Source organism: Pseudorasbora parva, chromosome 19 (genome assembly GCF_024679245.1).
Source record: "Pseudorasbora parva isolate DD20220531a chromosome 19, ASM2467924v1, whole genome shotgun sequence".
Lineage (NCBI taxonomy): Eukaryota > Metazoa > Chordata > Actinopteri > Cypriniformes > Gobionidae > Pseudorasbora > Pseudorasbora parva.
In genome coordinates, this window is record NC_090190.1 from 10,732,890 (window position 1) to 10,755,877 (window position 22,988).

A 22,988-nucleotide genomic window follows, 5' to 3' on the forward strand; every position below is an offset into this window, starting at 1 on the left:
GATTATCCTGGAAGAGAGCAGGTGCCTTTGTTATTGTTTTATTCAAAGCCTTTCGCTATAATAATGAATAAAAGTAACAACACGTTTCATTTTATTTAAAACACGACACTGCAAATGACAATACTAATAAGTATTAAAATAAGTTTTTCATATTATCGAAAAGGTTGAACAACAAATAGCCTACAAGACAAACAATGGTAGATTCAATTATAATTCCGTTTACACGAAACTGCAAGTTATCCTGTCAATTATAACTGTGGTAATTCCAAGTACTTACTTATTTTAATATGCAAAATTATTATCCAATCATAGCAGTGAGTCTTCAATGTCCACACCTATCAAAACGGAGTGTTCGAAGAAGAGGGCCAAAAACAGGATAGAAAATAGCTTATTACCTCTAAATTGGGATTTTTTTTTTCATGTAAAAAATCTTGATAACATTATAAGTGCACCTCAAAGAACATTAAAAAATAAAATAATACCCTTCATGACTCTTTTAAAATGTTTTACTAAGCCCAAACTTTTAAAAGGTACTGTACAGTATCCATTAAATTATACATTACATGGTGAAATTGAGATGAACTGGGCTCCGTTTTGCCATTGAGACATCAAACATGACCAAACTGACCTGAATTTACCCCATCAGCAAGTCAGTGCATGATAAATGGGCTTTAGAGAGCTCCAAATCTCTTGAAATAGCTGAATAAACAACATCACATACAGTGGCATGGGTCTCAGGCCCTTAACAATCTGTACATCTGATGGCCCTGATGGACAGCGCTCCTTTTCAAGTACAGGAACCCTTGGCACTGCCTTTAATTTAGAAGACCTCTAATTGGTAAATTGCATCCCCCTTATGCTCAATCAGCAGTCGCATAGCAACAGTGAGCCGAGAGACAAAGTCTGCTTATCCAGACAACATGAATGTGACAGACAATGGGAAGACATGATGATTTAAGCGAGATGGAGAGAAAGACACTTTCTTAGTTCATTAGGAGCAAACTGGATTTCATAAAGCTTAGCGGTTAGGCCCAAAATGCACACAACCAGTAGGACCTGTCACATTAAGACTAATTCAGGATTATGTTAAAAATACACTCAATAAACCACCATCAATCATCTTGTGTCTACTACAAATACTGTATACATCTATGGCACCATAAACAGAGCCCCAACTAACTCCTGCCAAAATGACTGATGTGTACAGCAGACAATAACCGTGTCCACATGATCCCACTGCTCCTGAATGCGAAGTTTTCCCTTCTTTTCCTCACACTTGATCAATGGAGGAGTGAGGTGGGTGGCTTTTCAGCCCTAAATGGCCCAGTTTGTTTTGTTGAGCCATTGATTCCTGCTCAAACCACAGCCATTTAACATAAGGAGTCCTACAAGGCCTTTCAGATTACTGAACACACACACACACACACACACACACACACACACACACACACACACACACACACACACACACACACACACACACACACACACACACACACACACACACACACACACACACACACACACACACACCTCTGCAAATGTACTGCATGAACATGATATAAAAAACAAAAAGCTGAGGACATAAATGGACAGATGGCTTTTTATCCCTGCATTATTAGCTCTACTAAGGCATTCTTAAAAAAAGAGAATAAAATAATACTGTTCAAGGGTCTGTAAAACATACAGTGTATCCGGAAAGTATTCACAGCGCTTCACTTTTTCCACATTTTATTATGTTACAATATGATTAAATAACCTGATTCCAAAATGGATTAAATGATTATTTTTCTTTCAATTTTATAAAAAATATCCCATAGTGACAACGTGAAAGAAGTTTGTTTGAAATCTTTGCAAATTTATTAAAAATAAAAAACAAGTAAACTGTACATGAACATATTCATAGCCTTTGCTTAATACTTTGTTGAAGCACCTTTGGCACCAACTACAGCCTTAAGTTTTATTTATTTATTTTTTATTTTATTTTTACGTGATGCTACAAGCATGGCACACCTATTTTTGGGCAGTTTCTCCCATTTTCTTTGCAGGACCTCTCAAGCTCCATCAGGTTTAATGGTGAGCATCGGTGCACAACCATTTTCAGATCTCTCCAGATATGTTCAAGTGAGTTGAAGTCTAGGCTCTGGCTGGGCCACTCAAGGACATTCACAGAGTTGTCTCATAGCTACTCCTTTGTTATCTAGGCTGTGTGCTTAGGGTTGCTGTCCTGTTGAAAGATTGACCTTCAGCCCAGTCTGAGGTCCAGAGCTCTCTGGAGGAGGTTTTCATCAAGGATGTCTTTGTACATTGCTGCATTCATCTTTCCCGCGATCCTGACTAGTCTGTTTTCTGCTGCTGAAAAACATCCCCACAGCATGATGCTGCCACCACTATGCTTCACTGTAGGGATGGTATTGGCCAGGTGATGAACGGTGCCTGGTTTCATCCAGACATGACGCTAGCCATTTAGGCCAAAGAATTCAATCTTTGTTTCATCAGACCAGAGATTTTTGTTTCTTCCTGTCCTTCAGGTGCCTTTTGGCAAACTTCAGACAGTCTGTTATGTGCCCTCTGGCCACTCTACCATACAGGTCTGATTGGTGGAGTGCTGCAGAGATGGTTGTTCTTCTGGAAGGTTCTCCTCTCTCCACAGAGAAACGCTGGGGCTCTGTCAGAGTGACTATTTGGTTCTTGGTCACCTACCTGACTTGGTGGCTCCAAACTTCTTCCATTTATGGATGGTGGAGGCCATTGTGCTCACTGGGACCTTCAATGCTTCTGTAGCCTTTACCAGATCTGTGCCTCGATACAATACAGTCTCGGAGGTCTATAGATAATTCCTTGAAATTTATGGCTTAGTATGTGCTCTGACATGCACTGTTAACTGTGGGACCTTATATAGACAGTTGTGTGCCTCTCCAAACCATGTAAAATCAAATGAATTTACCACAGGTGGACTCTAATCAAGTTGTATATACATGTGATTTTTCTCGGTTTTTATTTTTAATAAATTTACAAAGATTTCAAAAAAATGTCTTTCACGTCCATTAAGGGGAATTATTTGGAGTAATAATACATTTAATCCATTTAGCAATAAGACTGTAACATGACATAAAACAATAGTGGCCCATCCACGTTGATAGATGCATACCAGTGGCGGCTACTGGTCTGTCAGAGAGGGGAAGCTCATTTTCGGCCAATTGTCTTATTTATTTAAAAGTAAATTCTGCCCTACGTTCCTTTTCAAGAAAATGGTCTTTTACCCTGTGAATGAATGAACGATCTAAAAAAATATTAAACTCTAAAACTGAAACAAGGAATGTGGCGTATAATTATGTGAAATGTATGATGAAAATGAAGCAATTTCGCCAAGCAAATATCAAAGAAATAGGTTGCAGAAGTTTTTATTTCGACTGAACTTGAGAAATTTGCGATGGGACTGAGCGCGAATAGCTTCAGTGATTCCTTATAGTACAGAATCGCTGTCAGTCAAAAGGAGATGCAGACCCTCCAATCATCACGCAGAAGCTCGGAGTCCGGGCCAGCCCACTCCCCATTCACTCCCAGAGATGCTGAGCGTCCGTGGGCGGGACATAATCGCAGCGTTTATCCAATGACCGTTTAGTTTCGAAGCGCTGAAAAAAAACGTTCAAAGCAGCCCCATTGAAGTCAATGGACGCTGGGCTTCAATAGGGAAATGCACTGTGACGCTGCGGAAATGTATGAGAAGGAAATCGAGTCAGCCGACCTGCTATATGTAACTGATTCTGAACGAACTCGTCTTTGAAATTAACGTTTTCTAACGCATTTTTAGTCAATACAATGTTAATATAATAGTACATATTTGACCATTAATTTTGTGACATTATAAGGGAAGCCGAGCTTCCCTTGCAGTCTTAAAGAAATCACCACTGATGCATACATTCTTTTGCCTACATTGTGAGCACCAAATGTCCCCAAACATATAGTGAAATCTCAAATCACCAACATTTTTTGGGGACCAACCAATATGCTTACTGTTTATAAAACATGCTAAGGGCCAGATTTACTAAGCAGGACACATTAGATTGAAAAAGCGCAATTCCAAAAAAGTGTTGATAGGAGTGGAAAGTTCTGCGAGTGATCTACTGATGACGCACAAATTACAGAACGCATACGCATCTGGATTATTTCTATTTCGAGCAGCCAAATCTCCCTGTAGCCCAAGACTCACTAGCCTACTGAAGCTAAGCAGGGCTGAGCATGGTCAGTACCTGGATGGGAGAATACCTGGGAAAACTAGGTTGCTGCTAAAAGAGGTATTAATGAGGCCAGTAGGGGGAGCTCACCCTGTGGTCAAAGAGCACCGTCCTTGGATAAGACGTTAAACCTAGGTCCTGACTCTCTGTGGTCATTACAAATCGAATGTCTGTTGGAAAAAGAGTAGGGGTGTAACCCCGGCATCCTAGCCAAATTTGCCCATTGGCCTCCTAATCCTCCTTCTATACTAATTGGCTTTATTCTCCACCAATCAGCTGGTGTGTGGTGGGCGTACTGGAGCTGCCGTCGTAACATCCAGGTGGATGCTGCAGATTGGTGGTGGTTGAGGAGATTCCCCCTCCTATATGTAAAACTCTTTGAGTACCCTAAAAAGCGTTTTATAAATGTAACAAAATATAATTATTATTATGACCAATATACCAAGAACAGCACAAATTATCATCTGGTTTGAAGGTGCACTATGTAAAAAAAAATGTCGGTAAAACATCCAAAAACCACTAGGCCAGTGTTATATATTTTGTTCAATTGAGTACTTTGAGTACTTACTATATACCAAATGTTTACAACTACTTGTAAATCGTGAGAACATTTCTATTTTAACCAATAAACCGGACGTGTGAGGGACTCGCCTGTCAATTGCGTTCGGTTTCTGGGTTTATTTATTTATTTATTTAACAGGGACAGTGCAGTCCAACATAGTTACAATACAAGTACTGCAACTGATGCGCAGCATATAGAGTTTATAGCTAGTGCTAATTCTGAATTCATGTCCCTGGTTGGGCTGAAACACATTTGGCAGAAACGCTTTACTCTTACTGCAGTGTGCAACAAGTGTCACAGCAGCCACTGAGCAAACGCACAGAGTAGCATCATAACATAATTTGAAACAAACTAGGGCTGTCCTCGACTAAGGATTTAGACAATCGAATCAGAATTGTCGAATCTCTCTATGGTCGACTGATAGTCGAATCATCTGTGTGTGTGAATGGGTTGGGAGGGGCACGACATTGTCAGCAGAATGGTAAAACTATTTTTATTTTCCTTTACACACTGCACACAGCAACAGCTTTTAATAAAGCAACCAAAACTGCCTGCCAACTGACAGACGAACTGACAATGGCTTTCTTATTTAGGTTTAAATAGCCTAAAAGATAATGTGGTGGATAAACATTAATAAACCGTTTTCTCATAACATTAAAGCCGCGATCGAAATACAGAACATCACACAAATATAAAAGAACATTTTGATAAATAAACCTAAAAAAATACCTGCCTAGAGAGGAAAAGAACACTTTGAGTGCGTTTACATGCACGTTCTGAAGCCGATTGTGCCTAAAGCGGGTGAAGACGTACGCGAAGCTCAGCCCCGTGCGCCTCAGGATCTCACTCACACCGACACCTGACGCGCACATTATATACACGCAAGCTCAATTTTGAATTGACTGACAGATGAGCTGCACGAAAGCGCTCTGTGGTGCAGCAGGATTTTAAACAACTTCCTGTGTGGCCGCGGACAGGCGCTGAATGCTGCCACCGGTGTGTGTACACTCATTGAACGTGTTCTAATTTTAAAGGCGCGGTGCTCAGCTCAGCGACCTTAAAGGGGTCGCACACCGATGCTCAGCTCAGCACAGCGCTGCGACACGTCTTTAAAATATTGAGCACCCCCATATTGCCAAAATGGTATGATCCTCGTTTCATAACACCCGCGAAGATTCGACCGTGAGATCGGTGGTCGAATCAGGCTCCGTATATCGATGCATCGAATCTTCGATTATTCGGGGTCACCCCTAAAACAAACTCAAATGTATCTAATATGATAAACAGAGCTGCGTTAACTTATACTCACGACCGGAAAAGCGGAATTGGCGTCGGCAAATGTGTCATAATAAAAGTCCCGCTGCTCACGAGGTGCGTGTTGTGTTCATCTTAAACAATCGTTCCAGCGGCCTTGCTCAGCTCCCACACCACTCGGTCCTTAATAGTTTTAAATAGGCGACCGGATGGAAAAGCTACATCATAGTGCACATTTAAGATGTGTTTTTTGTTGGCTAGGTAAATAATGGCGCAAATAAAAGTAAATGGCGCAAACCTAGTAAATCACTTTGCATGATTAATTTAAATATTCTCCTACCATAAATTTTGCATCTGAAAGGGAAACTCCTACAAATGCATACGCAATAAGGTGAGCTGCAAAAATAAAGCTGCCCATGCCTTTTCAGCACTAATTCATCATGTGTCTTAAAGGTCCCGTTCTTCGCGATTCCATCTTTCAAACTTTAGTTAGTGTGAAATGTTGCTGTTAGAGCATAAATAATACCTGCAAAATTATAAAGCTCAAAGTTCAATGCCAAGCGAGATATTTTATTTAACAGAAGTTCCCTTTCAAAGCCTACAGCGAACGGCCGGTTTGGACTACAGCAGGAAGTGCAGGGATGTAATGACGTCACTAGAACCGTTTGTTGACTAACCCTCCGCCCACAAGAACACGCAAAATAGGGGGCGTGGTCTTGTTGGTCTCCCACGAGGAGAAGAGCGTGCATTCAGCGCTTGCATCTCCTCGTTATGGTAAGAGGCGGGACCTTTTACTGAATTCATCTTTAAAACCATGTTAATTTTGCATGCAGCTGGATGCATGAAATAAATATGAAATATGAAAACAAATGAATAAATAAACAAAAAAGAGAAAAAAAATTATAAATTAAAAATAAACTTTTATTAAGTAAAAAATCTAAGTAAAAAAAAAGGAAAATTAATAAATAAATATATAGTAAATTTAATAGACAGACGAGCCACTTAAATTTACAGTACATGTCTTATGAAAAGCGTGGTTTACAAAAGCAAATCCACCATCGAGATTTAGTGGATAGAAGGACATTATCTCACTAGAAGTCAATCATATGTCTCTATAATTCTAGAATATGCATGTGTATTCATTAGATTTGTCCCCTGCCAGAGAAATGGATAATTCCAGCTTTACAGTCACATCAGATCCCATCAAACTCCAGACCTGCATCTGAATCAATCCATAATCAAAGCAAACATGGTTATACCAATTATTTTCTGTATTAAATGTTCTTCTTTAAATAAGCATTTGCACATGAAAAGACCCGGTGACTCGCGGCTGTCTACCTGTCCTCAGTCTGACACAGCGAGTGAGGAAAAACTGTGATTAGAGCACTTTAGACAATTTGACAGACGGCTCACTTTCACTTAGGAAAACTGAACAAGCAAGTGAGCAGTAAGACATGAGAGAGTTCCTAATTTTATATGAGCGTGTTCCTGTGTTTAGAAATCTGGAAACACGTCTGGTTATAACGCTGTTCTCCATCATTTCATCCATCGTCATGATTTGATGAATTACTGCTGCCCTGATTGATAGAAAATGCACTGAAATGTCTTTTTTAAATAGTATTCGGTTTACCATTTGCTTTTGGGAAGAAATAGCGCACGTTTAATTATGGCAGGTACTGTAAATAGAGCTGACTTTTGTGAATAAGATGCAATAATGAACCAAACTTGCATAGAAAGCAGGTATATTTGTGCTGAAAAAATATGACATTGGCTAAATTTAAAAATTCACAGTACAGCACTATTTCATCACATTGTGAGGCTGGTTAAGCTGTATTGTGGGTGGTAATTGAATAAGACGTGGGTTTTCGTGCTGGAATATTGCACACAAAAGTTGCAAAACTGTTTCGTGAATTCGCTCTTAGAGTAAAAGTACTGTATTCTTGACGCATCTATGGATTATTAGAACAGGAGCATCTCAATGTACTCAATTGCAGTTTGTTTTTGCAGATGTTTAAGATACATCTTACACAAATTCTACATACGTGTCATTATGCACGTGTATTTGCAGGTATCCGTCATTCGTGGCTGTCCAAAGCCTTTCCCTGTATTTTTGTCTTGGGGATCAGCAATGACAGCACCGCTTTATGGGTGTCAGAAACCTTGGCTGTTGCCATGGCAATGCCACACTGCAATACTGCTTGCTGCAGCGTCGAAACAAGAACAGGAGCGAGAACGGTGAGTGTTGCAGGAGAAACCTGCTGAATGCTAATCAGCTCCTCCACAGCTTGTCCTTCATCAGACCAGAGAAACACTCAGGATCTACATTATACGTGCGCTCTGTCTTTCTATTCCAGAACACATACCAATATCCACAAGGAGAAACATTTTGTTTGGCAATCTATTTAAGGTTCAGTCAAAGCTAATATGCTCTGATCCAATGCTGTATTCTGTTTGTGGGTAGTTGACAAATAACATTTTATTATTAACAGCAACAATTTAGCTGTTTGGCATTTTAACGGTTCATAGATCTATAGATCTATGTTCAATAGATTTTTGTAAGTGCTCCAAATACAGTAAAAACAGCAATATTGTGAAACGTGTATTTAAAAAATAAATTAAAAAAATGGCAAAGCTGCAATGATTCCAGCCTTCACTCAAAAAATATTTAGGCCTAAATTTAAGATATATGTATTAAATTACATATAACATTTCCATTAATCTTGATAAATTTTTTTTACATATAAACATAATATCTAGCAAGTTTATGTTACACAAATGAAACGGGTAAAGGTAACAGTAGGCTGCTAATATCTTACTATATATGCTACTAAACTGAATATGTTTTAAATACACACTAACAAGGTCATCAATAATCATCATTTATCATCAATAAATCCAATTGGTTTCAATGTCATACATTTAATTGAATTGCTTGGTCTAGAGCTAGCCACATTTTAACTATGTTCATACTATTTTATTTCAACTGAATAATTTTAATGGTTTTCGTAATGCTGATTTTAAAAATAATTGAGAAAATGCATTTTAAAAATATGATTATTAAAATAAAATAAAATAAATGCAAATCTTACCCGTTTCACTTATGACTGGCAAATACGCATCATATTAAGTTTATTAATTTGTAAAAATGTGTAACAAATCAAAAATGTATATGAAAAATCAAATGCATAAATATATTTAGGTCAGATGTTCCTCCAGATTTTTTTTTTTTTTTTTTGAGTGTTTACTGAAAACAATTGTGCTGCTTAATATTTCTGTGGAAACCGTGATACTTTTTCCTAAGTTTTTATTTATTTAGAAAGCATTTATTTGACATATAAATCTTACGGAACACTATACATGTCTTTATTGCTACTTTTGTTCAATTTAATGCATCATTTTTAATTTCACGGTAAAACATATTTTGGTTTTCACACATAAATAGTTTTGAGAAATGCAGCGTGAGAAATGCATTTTTAAAAGTTCAAATATTACATGTACTCTTTCAACAATATGACTAATATAGAAATGGACATGAATTAAAAAAAGATTGCTTAAAATAGTCCTGAAAGAAGTAAAGGATGTCACACTGCAGGGCATTGTTGGACATGTCATGTCAACCACCCTCATATACTTTAATAAAGAACAGGTATAAAACTTTAAAAAATCTTCTGCATGTTTTTCTTTGTCATAATGCAGCACATATGGCCCAGTTTATAACTTTTTACAAATGTCTGCAAAGTTACTTAATCTGGATCAGCGGAAGGAGAAACTGAGCCGGTTTTCAGCAGAACAGTGAGTGAAGCTCTAAACACAGAAGTTTGCAGCTCACATCAACGCTGTCCGCCGCACTCAGATCTGTTTACATCTCTCCGTTTCACGTCCCTGACAGACTGTCCACTGTAATTGTCCCTAGCCTCACAGACATTACTTAATTTTAAATAAACACACACTCAGTGTCCTACAGCAGTCAACAATGGCTTATCACTGACCCAAAAGTTATACAGCGATTCTTCAAAAGCACATCACCCGCAGAAGTTACATTCACACTGACAGAGATTCAACTGTTAGAGGCTGCTAAATTGCTGTACTGCTGATCACTATAGTCATCATGCCTACAAAACTCAACAACATCACTCAAGCTTCACTGTCTGCTCAACTTTATTGCATCCTCAGCGAGCCAGTCACTATCGAATATTTACATCAGATGGCCAACTTTCACTGAAAATTAATGACTTTTAAACTTTTTATTGTTAAAATTGCTGTTGAGGTGAACGGCTATTAAATGGCTTGCTTGAAGCCCAACTACATTGTCCATTACCAATTCTTTGACCTCTCAGAAACATTTATGACCTGAAGTAACTACATATACAGTAGAGAAAGGGGAAGAGGAGGAAGGAGAAGCTCGTCTAAACACCCTAGAGTGATGGGAAAGTTAATGGGCCTTTTCCTAGCACCAATCAATCTGCGCTAATCTCCCTGCCGAGAGTTCTCCTGGGAGACGGCGGCCATGATTCCATCGGTGTGACAGCAAAGTCCACTCAGCCACATCGCTTGTTAGTCGCCAGGCCTTCCACTCTTTAACACACTAAGCACAGGGATCATACACCTCAAGAATTGACAGACAGATGGAAAGGAAAGCGCGTCATTGTAAACATGCCTTTAAAGGGGTAGTTCACCCAAAATCACCATTTACTCATCCTTATATTGTTCTATACTCTTAAGACTTTGGCTAATCTTTAAAACACAATTTAAAATATTTTCTTCATCAAACCAGAGAGGTTTCTGTCCCTCCAATAAAATTACAGTAACCAAAAAGATCATGAAGGCTCTGTAAAATGAATCCATATTAATCGAGTGGTTGAATCCAATGATGAACAGATTTAATTTAGGCATCTATTCAAATATAAACACGCATATATAGAGCACATCACATATGGTAAACACGAAAGCTGATGCGTTAGAACAAACCTCATTGGTTGGTTGTTGTGCATCACACGTTTGAGCGTCATTGTTAACCGTATAATGTGATCTGTGTATGTCTGTCGATCATGGTTTAGACGCAAATAAAAGCCTAAAATGTAATCTGTTGAATATATAAAGTAACCATATAATTTCATAAGACTTAGATTAAACTGCTCAATTCATATTAATTCATTTATTTTTGGATCTTCAAAGTAGTGTTGTAGTCAAGACCACCTAATCCAATAGTCGAGACCAAGACCAATGTGTGTTGAGACCAAGACAAGACCAAGACTCTGAGAGGTTGAGACCAAGGCAAGCCCAAAAGGAAGGCAGGGCAAGACCAGACTAGCACTCCTTGAATTCATAAAGATTCATATTACCGCCTGAGAACTTACTTTCTGCCAGGAACACTATTGTCAAAGATGATTGATTGACTATTAGCATATAGTTTGGATTGCCGGTATGGTTCCGTTCTGGGCAAGAACAGCCTAGCATGGGAGAGCAGCAATACTACCCCTTGTAAACAGAACAGAACCAACATGATGCATTGCAGATATCATTAATGTTCATATTAAATGTACAAAATAATTCAGGAATTTTAGTCTGATTCAAGGGGAATTATAATACCAATATTAGAATATTAGAATGGGGGCGGAGGAGGGTAAATGAGCTCTGGAAAAATGCGATAGCTGCTGATACTGAGGAGCTTTTATATGTATGCTGTGATAGACATCGTATTCCTATAGGTAGACGTGATCAGCTGACAGCCAGCTTATGTGAGTTTGATCTTTTTTTTTAACAACAAAAATCATCTCCACTTCTTGGTACAGAAGATACAGCTGAACTGATACATTTGTGAAAACAGCTTGCTTGCTCTTGTGATATTGCTTAATTATATCGCGCTATAATATGAAAATCCAGATCTCATAAGTAAAATTTTGCAACAATATATTTATTCTTGAGTATTTGTATCAGTGTTGGTGACATTTTTAACACAATCCCTAATTCATTTCTAAACCGGCACTCTAAATACATAAAATTACGAATAAGTTATTGTTTGCATCTGAAGCGGGAAATTGTACATCCAATCACATGAATGATGTTAATAAATAAATCATACAATGCACCGGCAAGTTAGTAATATCCCAGCAGTTGTGTTCTTGACACAAAATCCAGAGTCCTTTGAGACTATAAGAAGACCAAGTACAAAAGTAGTCGAGAACGAGACAAGACCAAGACTTTTAAAAAATGGTCTGACCAAGACCGGTTTTGAGTTCTACAACAAAGTTCAAAAGTTGAGTTTTACTTCAAAGTTTTGGTTACTTGGACTTTCAGTGGAGGAACAAAAACGTGTAGAAATCACGTAGAAATATCTTCATGTACGTTTTAATGATTAACCAAAATCTTATGGGTTTGGGATGACAAAAATTATGAGAGAATATACATTTTTAGGTGAACTATCGATTTAAGTAAAAAAAACACAAATCAAGGTAACTTTAATAGCAATCCACTACACAATCAGGTCTGCCAATGTCCATTTTAGCTTTGCTTCCAGCTAAACTCGTCCGATCATTTGCGACAGAGTCTGACTAAAGCCCATGAACAGACATGACTAAAGCAAGCAGACGTTTAAAATGTCCAGCCTATTTTGAAGCCCTGCTCAATCACACACTTCCCCTTATGTGTGTCAGCATGGGACGGGCTCGTCCAAGTTCCTTTTTTTCCAAGCAATTGTGCCAATGTCCCACATTCCAGCTGGCCTACGTCCCCAACCGCCGTGGATGTGGGGGCAGGGCGTCTCACTTCCTGAACCAAAAATAACGCAGATGGTAATAAAACCTTGGCTTCTACGTACTCCCAGATGATCCCGGCTCTGTGTGACTATGATTTAGTTGGGATTGATTAACCATTACTACCCGGTCGAGGGATTCTGCTGAATCGTTACATACAACATTAATAATAAGCAATCAGACTCGCCTCCAAGCTGTACTCTTCCACAGTTCTCTTCAGGGGATCCACGATCTGCCAGCATATGAGGATGCACAAATCAATCAGCAACATCCCACCCACGATGATAAAGAGCTTCTGGTCCTTGATAATCTGGAAGAGAAAAAAAAGAAGAAGCAATGGAAGAGGTGATTAAGGGATGAGAAAGAGGCAGAGATGGGCAGGAACCGTCAATGGGCTGTTCGCTCAATTCACACACATGATCTTCTCTCGCATTCTGAACCTTTGTGGATGAAAGCGCTGCTCCTGTCTGATCTTTTTCTCTTTTCTTCTATTTAACAGTGGTTGACCTGAACAGAACCCAAATCAAAGGAAAGGTCACCGAGAGGAGGCCTGCGTGTATTCAGACGGCGGGAACGAACAAATTCTTCCATGATTCAGAAATAGAAATGCTAACTTGTTTTGATCAGATGTCTTTTGATAGCCAACATAGCCAAAACCTTGCGTCATGGGAAACAAGGAGGTGGTGAGATACTTTAAGACCATTGAGTGCCGATCAGAATGGATGCTCTTTATCTACAGTCAAACAGAGGTTGATGGTTTCATTAAATGGCCAGACCTTTGAAATAACAAAGGATCATGACGCTTCAAGATGCATTAGCACAATCACTGAAAGCAATACTTGGACATATGAGAGTAGAACTTCAGTTTATTGCACAAAATCTCCTTTTATCTCAGCAAATGGACAGCGATGATGGATCAAAAACTAACAGCAGTCCTAAAATCCCCCACTCCACATTTTATGGCTAAAAATACTGCAGAATTAAACTTAAAAATTAAGACTGAGTAAGCCACTAAGTGCAAATATAGCAAATATTTATTTTTTATTTTTTATTATTTACTAAGTGAAAATAGCAGCATTTTCTTTGCACTAACTGAAAATATTATTAGATGCTATTCATACTTAGTGCAAATAGTGTCAGATTCTACTATAATACAATATAGTCTTTTGTAGTACATTATAAAACAGTATGAAAAAATAACAAAAATAACAACAGTGTATATTATTATATGTACTAAAATCATAAATGAATGCTGATTTAGTGGAACCTTACTTAGTGTATGCCTGTCTGATCAATGGAGGACACCACATCGAATTTCAATTTCAGGAATTTCAAATCCCTGATAGGAACTTTATTTCCACTTTTGGAATATATTCTTTTTTATGTAACAATCACTTCTGTGAGCAAATATGCAATAGGAAAAGGGAGACTTTTCAAATTGTTATTGCTGGAGTGGTTAGTGTAAATACCCTCTTCCAATTATTGAAATAATTGTAAATATACACTGAAAGGGAATTGCAAATTATTCTCAGAAAACTCTGTTTAGTTTATAGGTATAGAAATAAAAATAATAGTTTTCAAAAAGGTTTCCCAAAATCTACTTTTCACCCACGTTTCTCTGGACCGGAGCAGACTCTGTGGTGGTTCACATGGCACTAACGTGAAACCAGACTTCATTCGCCCCAATGGAAAGCATATTTACACAGTCTAAATCATTCCTGTGCCCTATATAGTGCATTATGTGCTATTCACCATGTAGAAATTTGTAAATGTGTGAACAAGTCATCAATTTTAGCTGCAGCTTCAGCTATTTAGGAGGCGGGACGCAGTAGATTCTAGACAGCATTTGATTGAAAATCTGATGAGAAGTGCAGAGTGATGTCATCAAAATCACTGGTTTTGAATGCTTATATCTTCTAACTGCGAATTCTGTCATTGTTTTTGAACATGCTAACTTATAGATAACAGTAAGACTAAGATATTCTAAAAGCCAAAAAACTTACATTTTGATTTCATGGGGGCTTTAACATAAAAGAATGACACACTTCATTTTTAATGCTGCTACTAATGAGCTTGTAAACCATTAACATTTGGTTTTAAGACCCAATAGCTCTATTAAAGCTTTTTTATTCACAGTTCAAATTGCTCACCGTTTGTACAAGATTATTGCTGCAGGTCTACAAGAGCATGCGGTGCATTAGTGTCAGATTGTGTTTGTGCTCAGTCTAAGTTATGCAGGCCATCATGTGCTTGTGTCTGGTTGAATTTACAGATGCACACATCTCTGATGCCATCTATTTGTGACACTGTATGTTCCATAATGCAGTCTGAATGATGCATGATGCAGGATGTGTATGTAGGTTTATGCCATAAAATGAATATTTTAACTTATTCTGCACTCGAAAAATAATTCTAAATGTATATGCTGATAAAAAAAAAAAACAAGAAACAAGGAGGAATAAAACTGATAAACCAAATAATTTGAAGGCTTAGTTCACCCAAAAAATGTACGTGAACTCACCATCAAGTCTTTCACGCTTCATCAAATGATGTAAAAGCCCCATATGTGCATCAAGTGTACCAGTTGACTCATGTGTTAAATACACAGTCTTCTAAAGCAGGGTCACGTTAACTAAAACTAAATCAATGATAATACTACTACTACTAATAATAATAATAATAATAAACCATTAATTATTGAAATGTTAACCTAAAATAAAAAGAAAATATATATATATATATATATATATATATATATATATATATATATATTTATTTATTTATTTATATATATATATATATATATATATATAATATTTTATTTAAGCTTAATTTCTCATTTTCATTTAGTTTAATATGAAGCAACTAAAACTCAATAAAGTACTGAATAAAAATGCAAACTACTGTAGTCATTTAAAAAAACTAATAACAATGACAAAACACAAAAAATTACTAAAATGATTTAAAATTTTGCAAAAAAACAGAAACTAAATAAATGGAATCTAATTTAAAATACGAATAAAAATTATGATAATATAGCAATTTTACTAAAATAACAGCCATATAACATCTTTAGAACCGAATCTTTTCAATTAATAAGCTTTTCTGTAGCTCAACCAGTAGAGCGTGGTGCTAGCAATGCCAAGGTCATGGGTTCGATTCCCAGGGAAAGCAAGAATTGACAAAAAATGTGTACCTTAAAATGCATTGTAAGTTGCTTTGGATAAAAGCATCTGCCAAATGCATAAATGTAAATGTAATAAATTGATTTGAATCATTTGTTCTCAATTCAGCTCACTGACTCAAAAACAGCTCTCTGGATTTTTTTAATGCTTTCATGATAAGATTTATTTAGTTGTTGTTGTTTTCAGTCCCAATATAATTGCATGAAAAGCAAGCACGCAGGAAGGTTTTCAGAAAATGTTAACTGTTTTTGCCCAAAAACGTTACACAAAAAAGGCACAAAAGAAACAACTAAAAAAAAAATCACTGTGAGCTGTTATGTGTGCATACGTGTTTGTGTGTGTATCTGCTCCACCTCCCTTTGTTTCTAGAGCTTAGATTTAAGTCCGGAAGATGCACGGTCCACAGAGGTGATTGACACAGCCCTCGCTGCGCCCCGAGGGAGAGACTGTAACAGACCCCTCGGACCATCGGACCCGCATCGAACGCCGGCTGATTTGCGACGGGCTGTCTGCGGAGTCACATACTGTGAGACTGCTTCTCAGCTTGATAAAGAGATGGCACACCCACATGCACACTCACAAAACACAGTCCTGACAGCAGCCATCGCTTTAGAGTGCCAAAGCCCAGCAGTCCATCACTGTGTGGAGCGGGAGTCAGCTCACTGCCAGCTTCCTGCACACTGAAGTGCCGGAGGGAATTAAAGCCCTGAGCCTGGGCATTACCTGTCTCTGAATGTATTTATATGCAGAGGGTCCAGTTAAGAACTGCTAATTGAGTGTGAAAGTGCAACTGAAGAGAAGACACCAGGGAAATAAATGACATGCAATGTATCAAGCTGGAATTACATAACATACTCCTACATCACATAAACCTTTGTTTGGAAGTCCGTTATAAGGGAAAACAGGATTTTTTTGCTCCTAAACTCTGAAAGATTTTGACATACTGTACACATTGCAATGTGCTCAACCTGTCTGTTCATTTCCAGGGTATTGGATGAACCAGAAGTAATATGGAACACAATTTTTAATGTTATAATTTTTTGACTTTTTGACTAATATTTTGATCAGACTGGCAAATGTTAACACGTTTGGATAAAATTGGATAAAAAAATGCAAAATATTAGCTTTAACAAACTCAAGCCTTTACATTATATTACAGTATATGTGTGAAGAATTGCTAACTTAGAAAATATTACGTATGGCCACTTAAGAGAGTCCACTTCTACAAACTATTAATAACTTGATATCTGTAACTTTTTAAACTTAAAGTTTTAAAATGTAAAACTTTTTTTACATTTTAAATAAAAATAAAAAAAGTAAGTAACCTGGTTGCCTCAAAATGTCGAGTTGATACAATAAAGGCAATTTGTTTAATAAACAGAAACTCAAAATATTATTGTATCTTAACCACATAAAACTGTGATAAATCATTTAATAATATTCAATAATCATTCAAATCTATCTATTTGGCATGTTTCATTATCACAAATAAAACACACACAATTACCCAATATGCTTACAAAATCTTTTAATAATATTTGAATAAAGGTTGTTGATTTTAAAAAATGTTCATTGTATTAACAAAAATTTTAAATTTCAATGAACTCACAATTTTAAGGCAACCAGGTCGAGAAGATCGAGAAGCTTTGGCTTCACTTTTCAGGACTCGTGTGGCACACATGGTTAGAACAGACGTCATTGGTTCGCGCGCGTCATGCACAAACATTTAAGCTCCTTTATTTGCTTTTAATTCTGGCTGGCAAACTACTGCATGACACCTGCTTGACAGCTGATGTGAAATAAAGGATGGGGCTTAGGATAGCCGATGACGTTCAGTTAAAAATGCTTAATAGGACCCGATACCGATCCTTGAGACATCAGGGCATCCCTATAAATAATAATAAAATACTGTAGCACTGTATTGAACCAGGAAAATTCCTTTAAAGTTATGCCGAGTTCTCTCAGTTACCAAGTTTACCTGCAGCATTGTTTATCACCCTCGGTCTTACTCTATCTTTCTGTATATATTCTTTTTGAAATCATCCCACTGATTCTGACTGCAGCAGTGGAAGTAGGCTGTGAGATCTATAAATAAAGATGGCCAGCAGGGTGCTGGAGCTGTGGCTAGCCATCCTTTACAGCACTGTCATACAGTATCAGCCAAGGTTATTATAGTTTTGCTTTTTGAAATTAGTTTTTATTTTAGTATCGTTTTCAATTTTGCTACAAATTTCAGTTTAGTTTTAGTTAGTTTTACAAATGGTTTTGCTAGTTTTAGTTTAGTTTTTATTTTGCAAATACATTTCTATTTAGTTTTTATTTATTTAGTTTCAGTTTTAGTTTTAGTAATTATAGTTTAGCAGAGTTACCATAATGAAGTGTAGAGACCAAATCAAGGTTTTTAATTTCAGCAAAGTTTAATGTTTGCACAGATTAGAGTTTAATCTTACTTCCTTAAGTGAAATAACTTGATAAACGAGCATTATTGTTTAAACCCAGGACGGTCTTACAAAACATGAATAAAGTTGGGTCTTCACCTTTGAGCAAAAAAGCTCGAGTCAAACTATGACCTATACAAACAACAATCTGGAGATTAAAAATGAAATAAATTATATTTTGATATTAAAAAAATTATATTTGATATTTTTGACATAGGCTAATACTCAGAGGATCTATCTTAAAGAACAAAATAAATGCAACGTAAAATATAAAAGTAAAAATTATAAATTCCAGACAAACTCATTCATAACAAAGATGAAATATTGTTAAACAATTAAAAGCTTATTTTAATTTCTTCAGTACAATGTAGGCTAGCAGTGTAAGACCACAGCTAAAGTCATCTGATTACAGCCAACACACACTGTTGTGCTCTGTGTGTGTGTGTGTGTGTGTGTGTGTGTGTGTGTGTGTGTGTGTGTGTGTGTGTGTGTGTGTGTGTGTGTGTGTGTGTGTGTGTGTGTGTTGTGCTTTAATTGTAAAGGGGACCAATGTCCTCATTTATCTAGTAAAATATTATGATAACTTTATTATTATTTATAAGCCTTTTTAACTAGTGAGGACCAGTCAAATGTCATCAATAGTTAAAAAGGCTTATAAATCGGCCAAAACATGTTTTTATTTAAATCTATTGTTTAGCACGTTCTTGGGATGGGGAGGTTTAGGGATAGGGGTTGGGTTAGGAGATATAAAATATCATTAACCTGATATAAAATCAATGGAAGTCTATGCAATGTCCTCACTTATATAGTGAAACAAACGTGTGTGTGTGTGTGTGTCCTGGTATTCCCTACTTTGTGGGGAAATGTCTCCACACAGATAATAATATTATTAGTAGTAAATGATTATGATAACACCTTTGAGCCTGTCAATATTATGCAAACATGAAATCTCAAACGCACAGTAGACTGGTACATGCTACTAGTTGCTGACTTTTGCGCCTGCATCTCTCGTCGCGTAAGAAACAGCATTCTAAAACAGTGAGCTTAAGTTAAAAGAAGTTCAACGTGCATCTCATTACCTCGTGTTATTTCCCATTTCACTGCCACGGACGCATTGATTCTTTGTGAACTGCCGTTTGAGCGATGTGTTGTTGCCTGTCTGCACGCGTCCGTCAGGGCAGCGGTTAATTTCCTCAGATCGCTTCACGCGCAGTAGCGCAATACAGACACTCCCTCAACCGCCACAGTCAGATTTTCCACCACATTAAATAGGGCTTATTAATAACGAAAACGAATATTTATTTTTGCTAATTATTATTTTATTTCAGTTAGTTTTTTAGTAAGAGTAGTTAGTTTCGTTTCGTTTTAGTTTTTTATTTATTCAAATTTTTTAATTTTATTTCAGTTTACGAAAATGTTTTTTGACCAATAGTTTTAGTCTTAGTTTCAGTTTTCGTTTACGAAAATAACCTTGGTATCAGCTGCCTCGCTCGCCACATTCTTACGCTGCATTGAAAAAGAGCAGGGAGAGAAAGAGTGTATGAAAGGAGGTCAGTGTGCATGCACAAATCTGTTGTGTTAAAGACCTGCATGGATGCGCTTGTGCGTAGCAGTTCAAAAGAAACCCACTGCACTATTCACCATAGTGTGATGCTTTTTCTTGCGGAGGAAATTCACACGCAGACTTGTGAAGAGCGAGTCTAGCGGAGCAGGAAGACACTGTTCTTTAGACGAGATCAGAGATTCATTGGTTAGCTCTAGCACTGCTGGCTGTTTCTGGATGTGTCAGGAAACTGAGCATGGAGACAGCACACTGACCTTCAGCGAGGAGAGCATTTCTGTAGCTTTTTGGCTGTTGAAAAATGACACGGCTGACAGCCCAGTGGCAACGTTGCTTTCCCATGATGCTTTAAGCATGGAACCTATCTCGCCTTCTTCAAGTATCTACATTTCCATTCCAACATCCATGCATAAATTGCAGTATAATTTCATCAAGTTCAGTTTATATAATTCTTATAATAATAATAAAAATAATAATAATTCATTACATTTATATAGCGCTTTTCTAGGCTCTCAAAGCGCTTTACATAGAAGGGGGAATCTCCTCAACTCCTATAACTTAGGAGATACCATAAAACTGTACTGAAATATGACCATTATGCGGCAGATGACAAAATATACCAGTTTCTGTGTGTTCTTCACACGGGAACCCAATTAATTGTGCCATATGACCAAGAGTTTGGGGTCAGTAAGATTTTTTTTTAAAGAAATTAATAGTTTTATTCATCAAGAGCAAATTTCATTGATTAAAAGTAACAGTAAAGACATTTATAATGTTACAAAAGTTTCTTTCTATTCATCAAAGAATGAATGATTTCTGAAGACTGGAGACATGATGCTAAAAATTCAGCTTTGACATTTTTAAAATAGATTATAATAATAAAACGGTGATGTAAAATTGTAATACTATTTCAAAATGTTACTGTTTTACTGTATTCCTTGGTGAGTACAAACAACTTTTAAAAAATAAAATAAAATAAAATGTACCAACCCCAAACGTTTGAATGGAATATTTCTTATTGATAGTGATACCGATAATTTGAAAAGAGATATTTATTTTCGCTAGTGTCATGAGCCAGTGGGACCTGGACATGTATTGTTGCTTTGTGAGGTTTTCTTATATAAATGTGTTATGTTGTATCTGAAATGCTTTGAATGTCTATTTCTCACCTTCTTCTTCATCTTTACATTCTTGAAGATGGCGTGCACTCTCCAGGTCTTCGCAAACATGGCGCCAAACGCTGTTGTGTAACCCACAATGAGGATCCACGTACGGACCTAAAAACGTTAAATGAGAAAATAAAACAAGCTTGTTACAAACCAAAAGTTCTTATAATTTAGGCACTGGAATGCTACCCCAAAAAGCAAGATTGGACTGTGACATCAGTGTAAAGAATACAAAGCAGCAGAAACAGCAAAACCATAAAATATAGTGATCCCACTTCTACTATCAGAAAGCAAATTGGGTGGCAGAGTGTGTAGTGAATTTTGTGAAGTTGTAGAAGTCCCTGAGGCATTTTTCCCTCTTTGTCCTCTCTAATCTTCTGTCTCTCTTGCTCTCTCCTACAGATCTGGTGTTCTTTATTCTGAGCTCATCTGGGAAAGTAATTCTCAGCGTGTATAAGGTAGGACTCAATGATAAGGATGGCCTGCTGGCCCGGGGACAAAGTTTGAGAGTTTCGGGACAGTTTATATAACTGCTGCGCTGTCACTACATCTTGTTTTTTTGAGTTTTGTTGTGATTTTATGTTATGTATTAGGTGTTGCTGTGGATTCTACTGAATTCAATTTAGGCATAGTTCACCCAAAAATGTTTATTCTGTCATCATTTACTCCCCCTCACGGTTTTCCAAACTTGCATGCATTTCTTTCTTCTGCTGAACACTAGGGGTGTCCCTGACTAAGGATTTACACATTCGAATCAGAATTGACGAATCTCTATGTGGTCGACTGATAGTCAAATCCTCTGTGTGAGTGTGAATGGGTTGGGAAGGGCACAACACTAGTCAGCATGAGGGTAAAACTATTTTTATTTTCCTTTACACACTGCACACAGCAATAACTTTTAATAAAGCGACCAAAACTGCCTGCCAACTGACAGACGAACTGACAATGGATTTCTTATTTAGGTTTAAATAAAAGGTAATGTGGTGGATAAACATTTGTAAAATGTTTTCTCATAACATTTTAAAACTGTGATCGAAATACACAATCTCACAAATATAAAAGAACATTTTGATAAATAAACCTAAAAAAAATACCCGCCTAGAGAGGAAAAGAACACTTTGAGTGCGTTTACATGCACGTTCTAAAGCCGATTATGGCACACAACGGACACGAAGCTCACCGCCGCATCTCAGGTATCTCACACCAGACACGCACATTATATACGTGCAAGCTCAATTTTGAATCGACTTCTGACAGAAAAGCTGCAAGATGGGTGTATCTTGTAGCACAGGGTGAAATCAGTATGTACTTTGACGATTTGAGGGAAATATAATATAAATGTTATATAAAACCTTGAAATGGCGCTCTGTGGCGCGGCAGGATTTTAAACAACTTCCTGAGTCGCCGCTGGGGCGCTGAATGCCGCTGCCAGTGTGTGTACACTCATTTAAAACGTGTTCAAATTTTAAAGACGCAGCTACTAAGTCTTTAAAATATTGAGCACCCCCATATTGCCAAAATGGTATGATCCTTGTTTCATAACACTCGCAAAGATTCGACCGTGAGATTGGTGGTTGAATCCGGTTCCGCATATCGATGCACCGAATCTTCGACTATTCGGGGACACCCCTACTGAATACAAAGAAATATATTTGGAAGAATGTTTGTAATCAAGCAGCCATTGGTCACACCATAGTACTTTTCCCCCTACTATGGTATTTAATGGCTGCCGAGATCTGCTTAGTTACAAACATTCTTCCAAATATCTTCCTTCCTTATGTTCCAAATGTATACAGGTTGTACTTGACTAATGATAATTTTTGACTGCCCTT

The 22,988-nt window shown here is 37.2% G+C and overlaps 1 protein-coding gene across 1 annotated transcript in view; it reads right to left on the reverse strand.

Moving 5' to 3' along the window:
• The window catches only part of gabbr2 (gamma-aminobutyric acid (GABA) B receptor, 2), a 256,879-nt gene that overhangs the window by 44,502 nt on the left and 189,389 nt on the right, over nucleotides 1-22,988 (reverse strand). The window contains exons 12-13 of the mRNA XM_067424828.1: nucleotides 21,160-21,267; nucleotides 12,994-13,116 (exon numbers count right to left, since the gene is read on the reverse strand). Coding sequence (XP_067280929.1) covers nucleotides 12,994-13,116; nucleotides 21,160-21,267 — 231 coding nt within the window. The remainder of the gene's footprint in view (nucleotides 1-12,993; nucleotides 13,117-21,159; nucleotides 21,268-22,988) is intronic.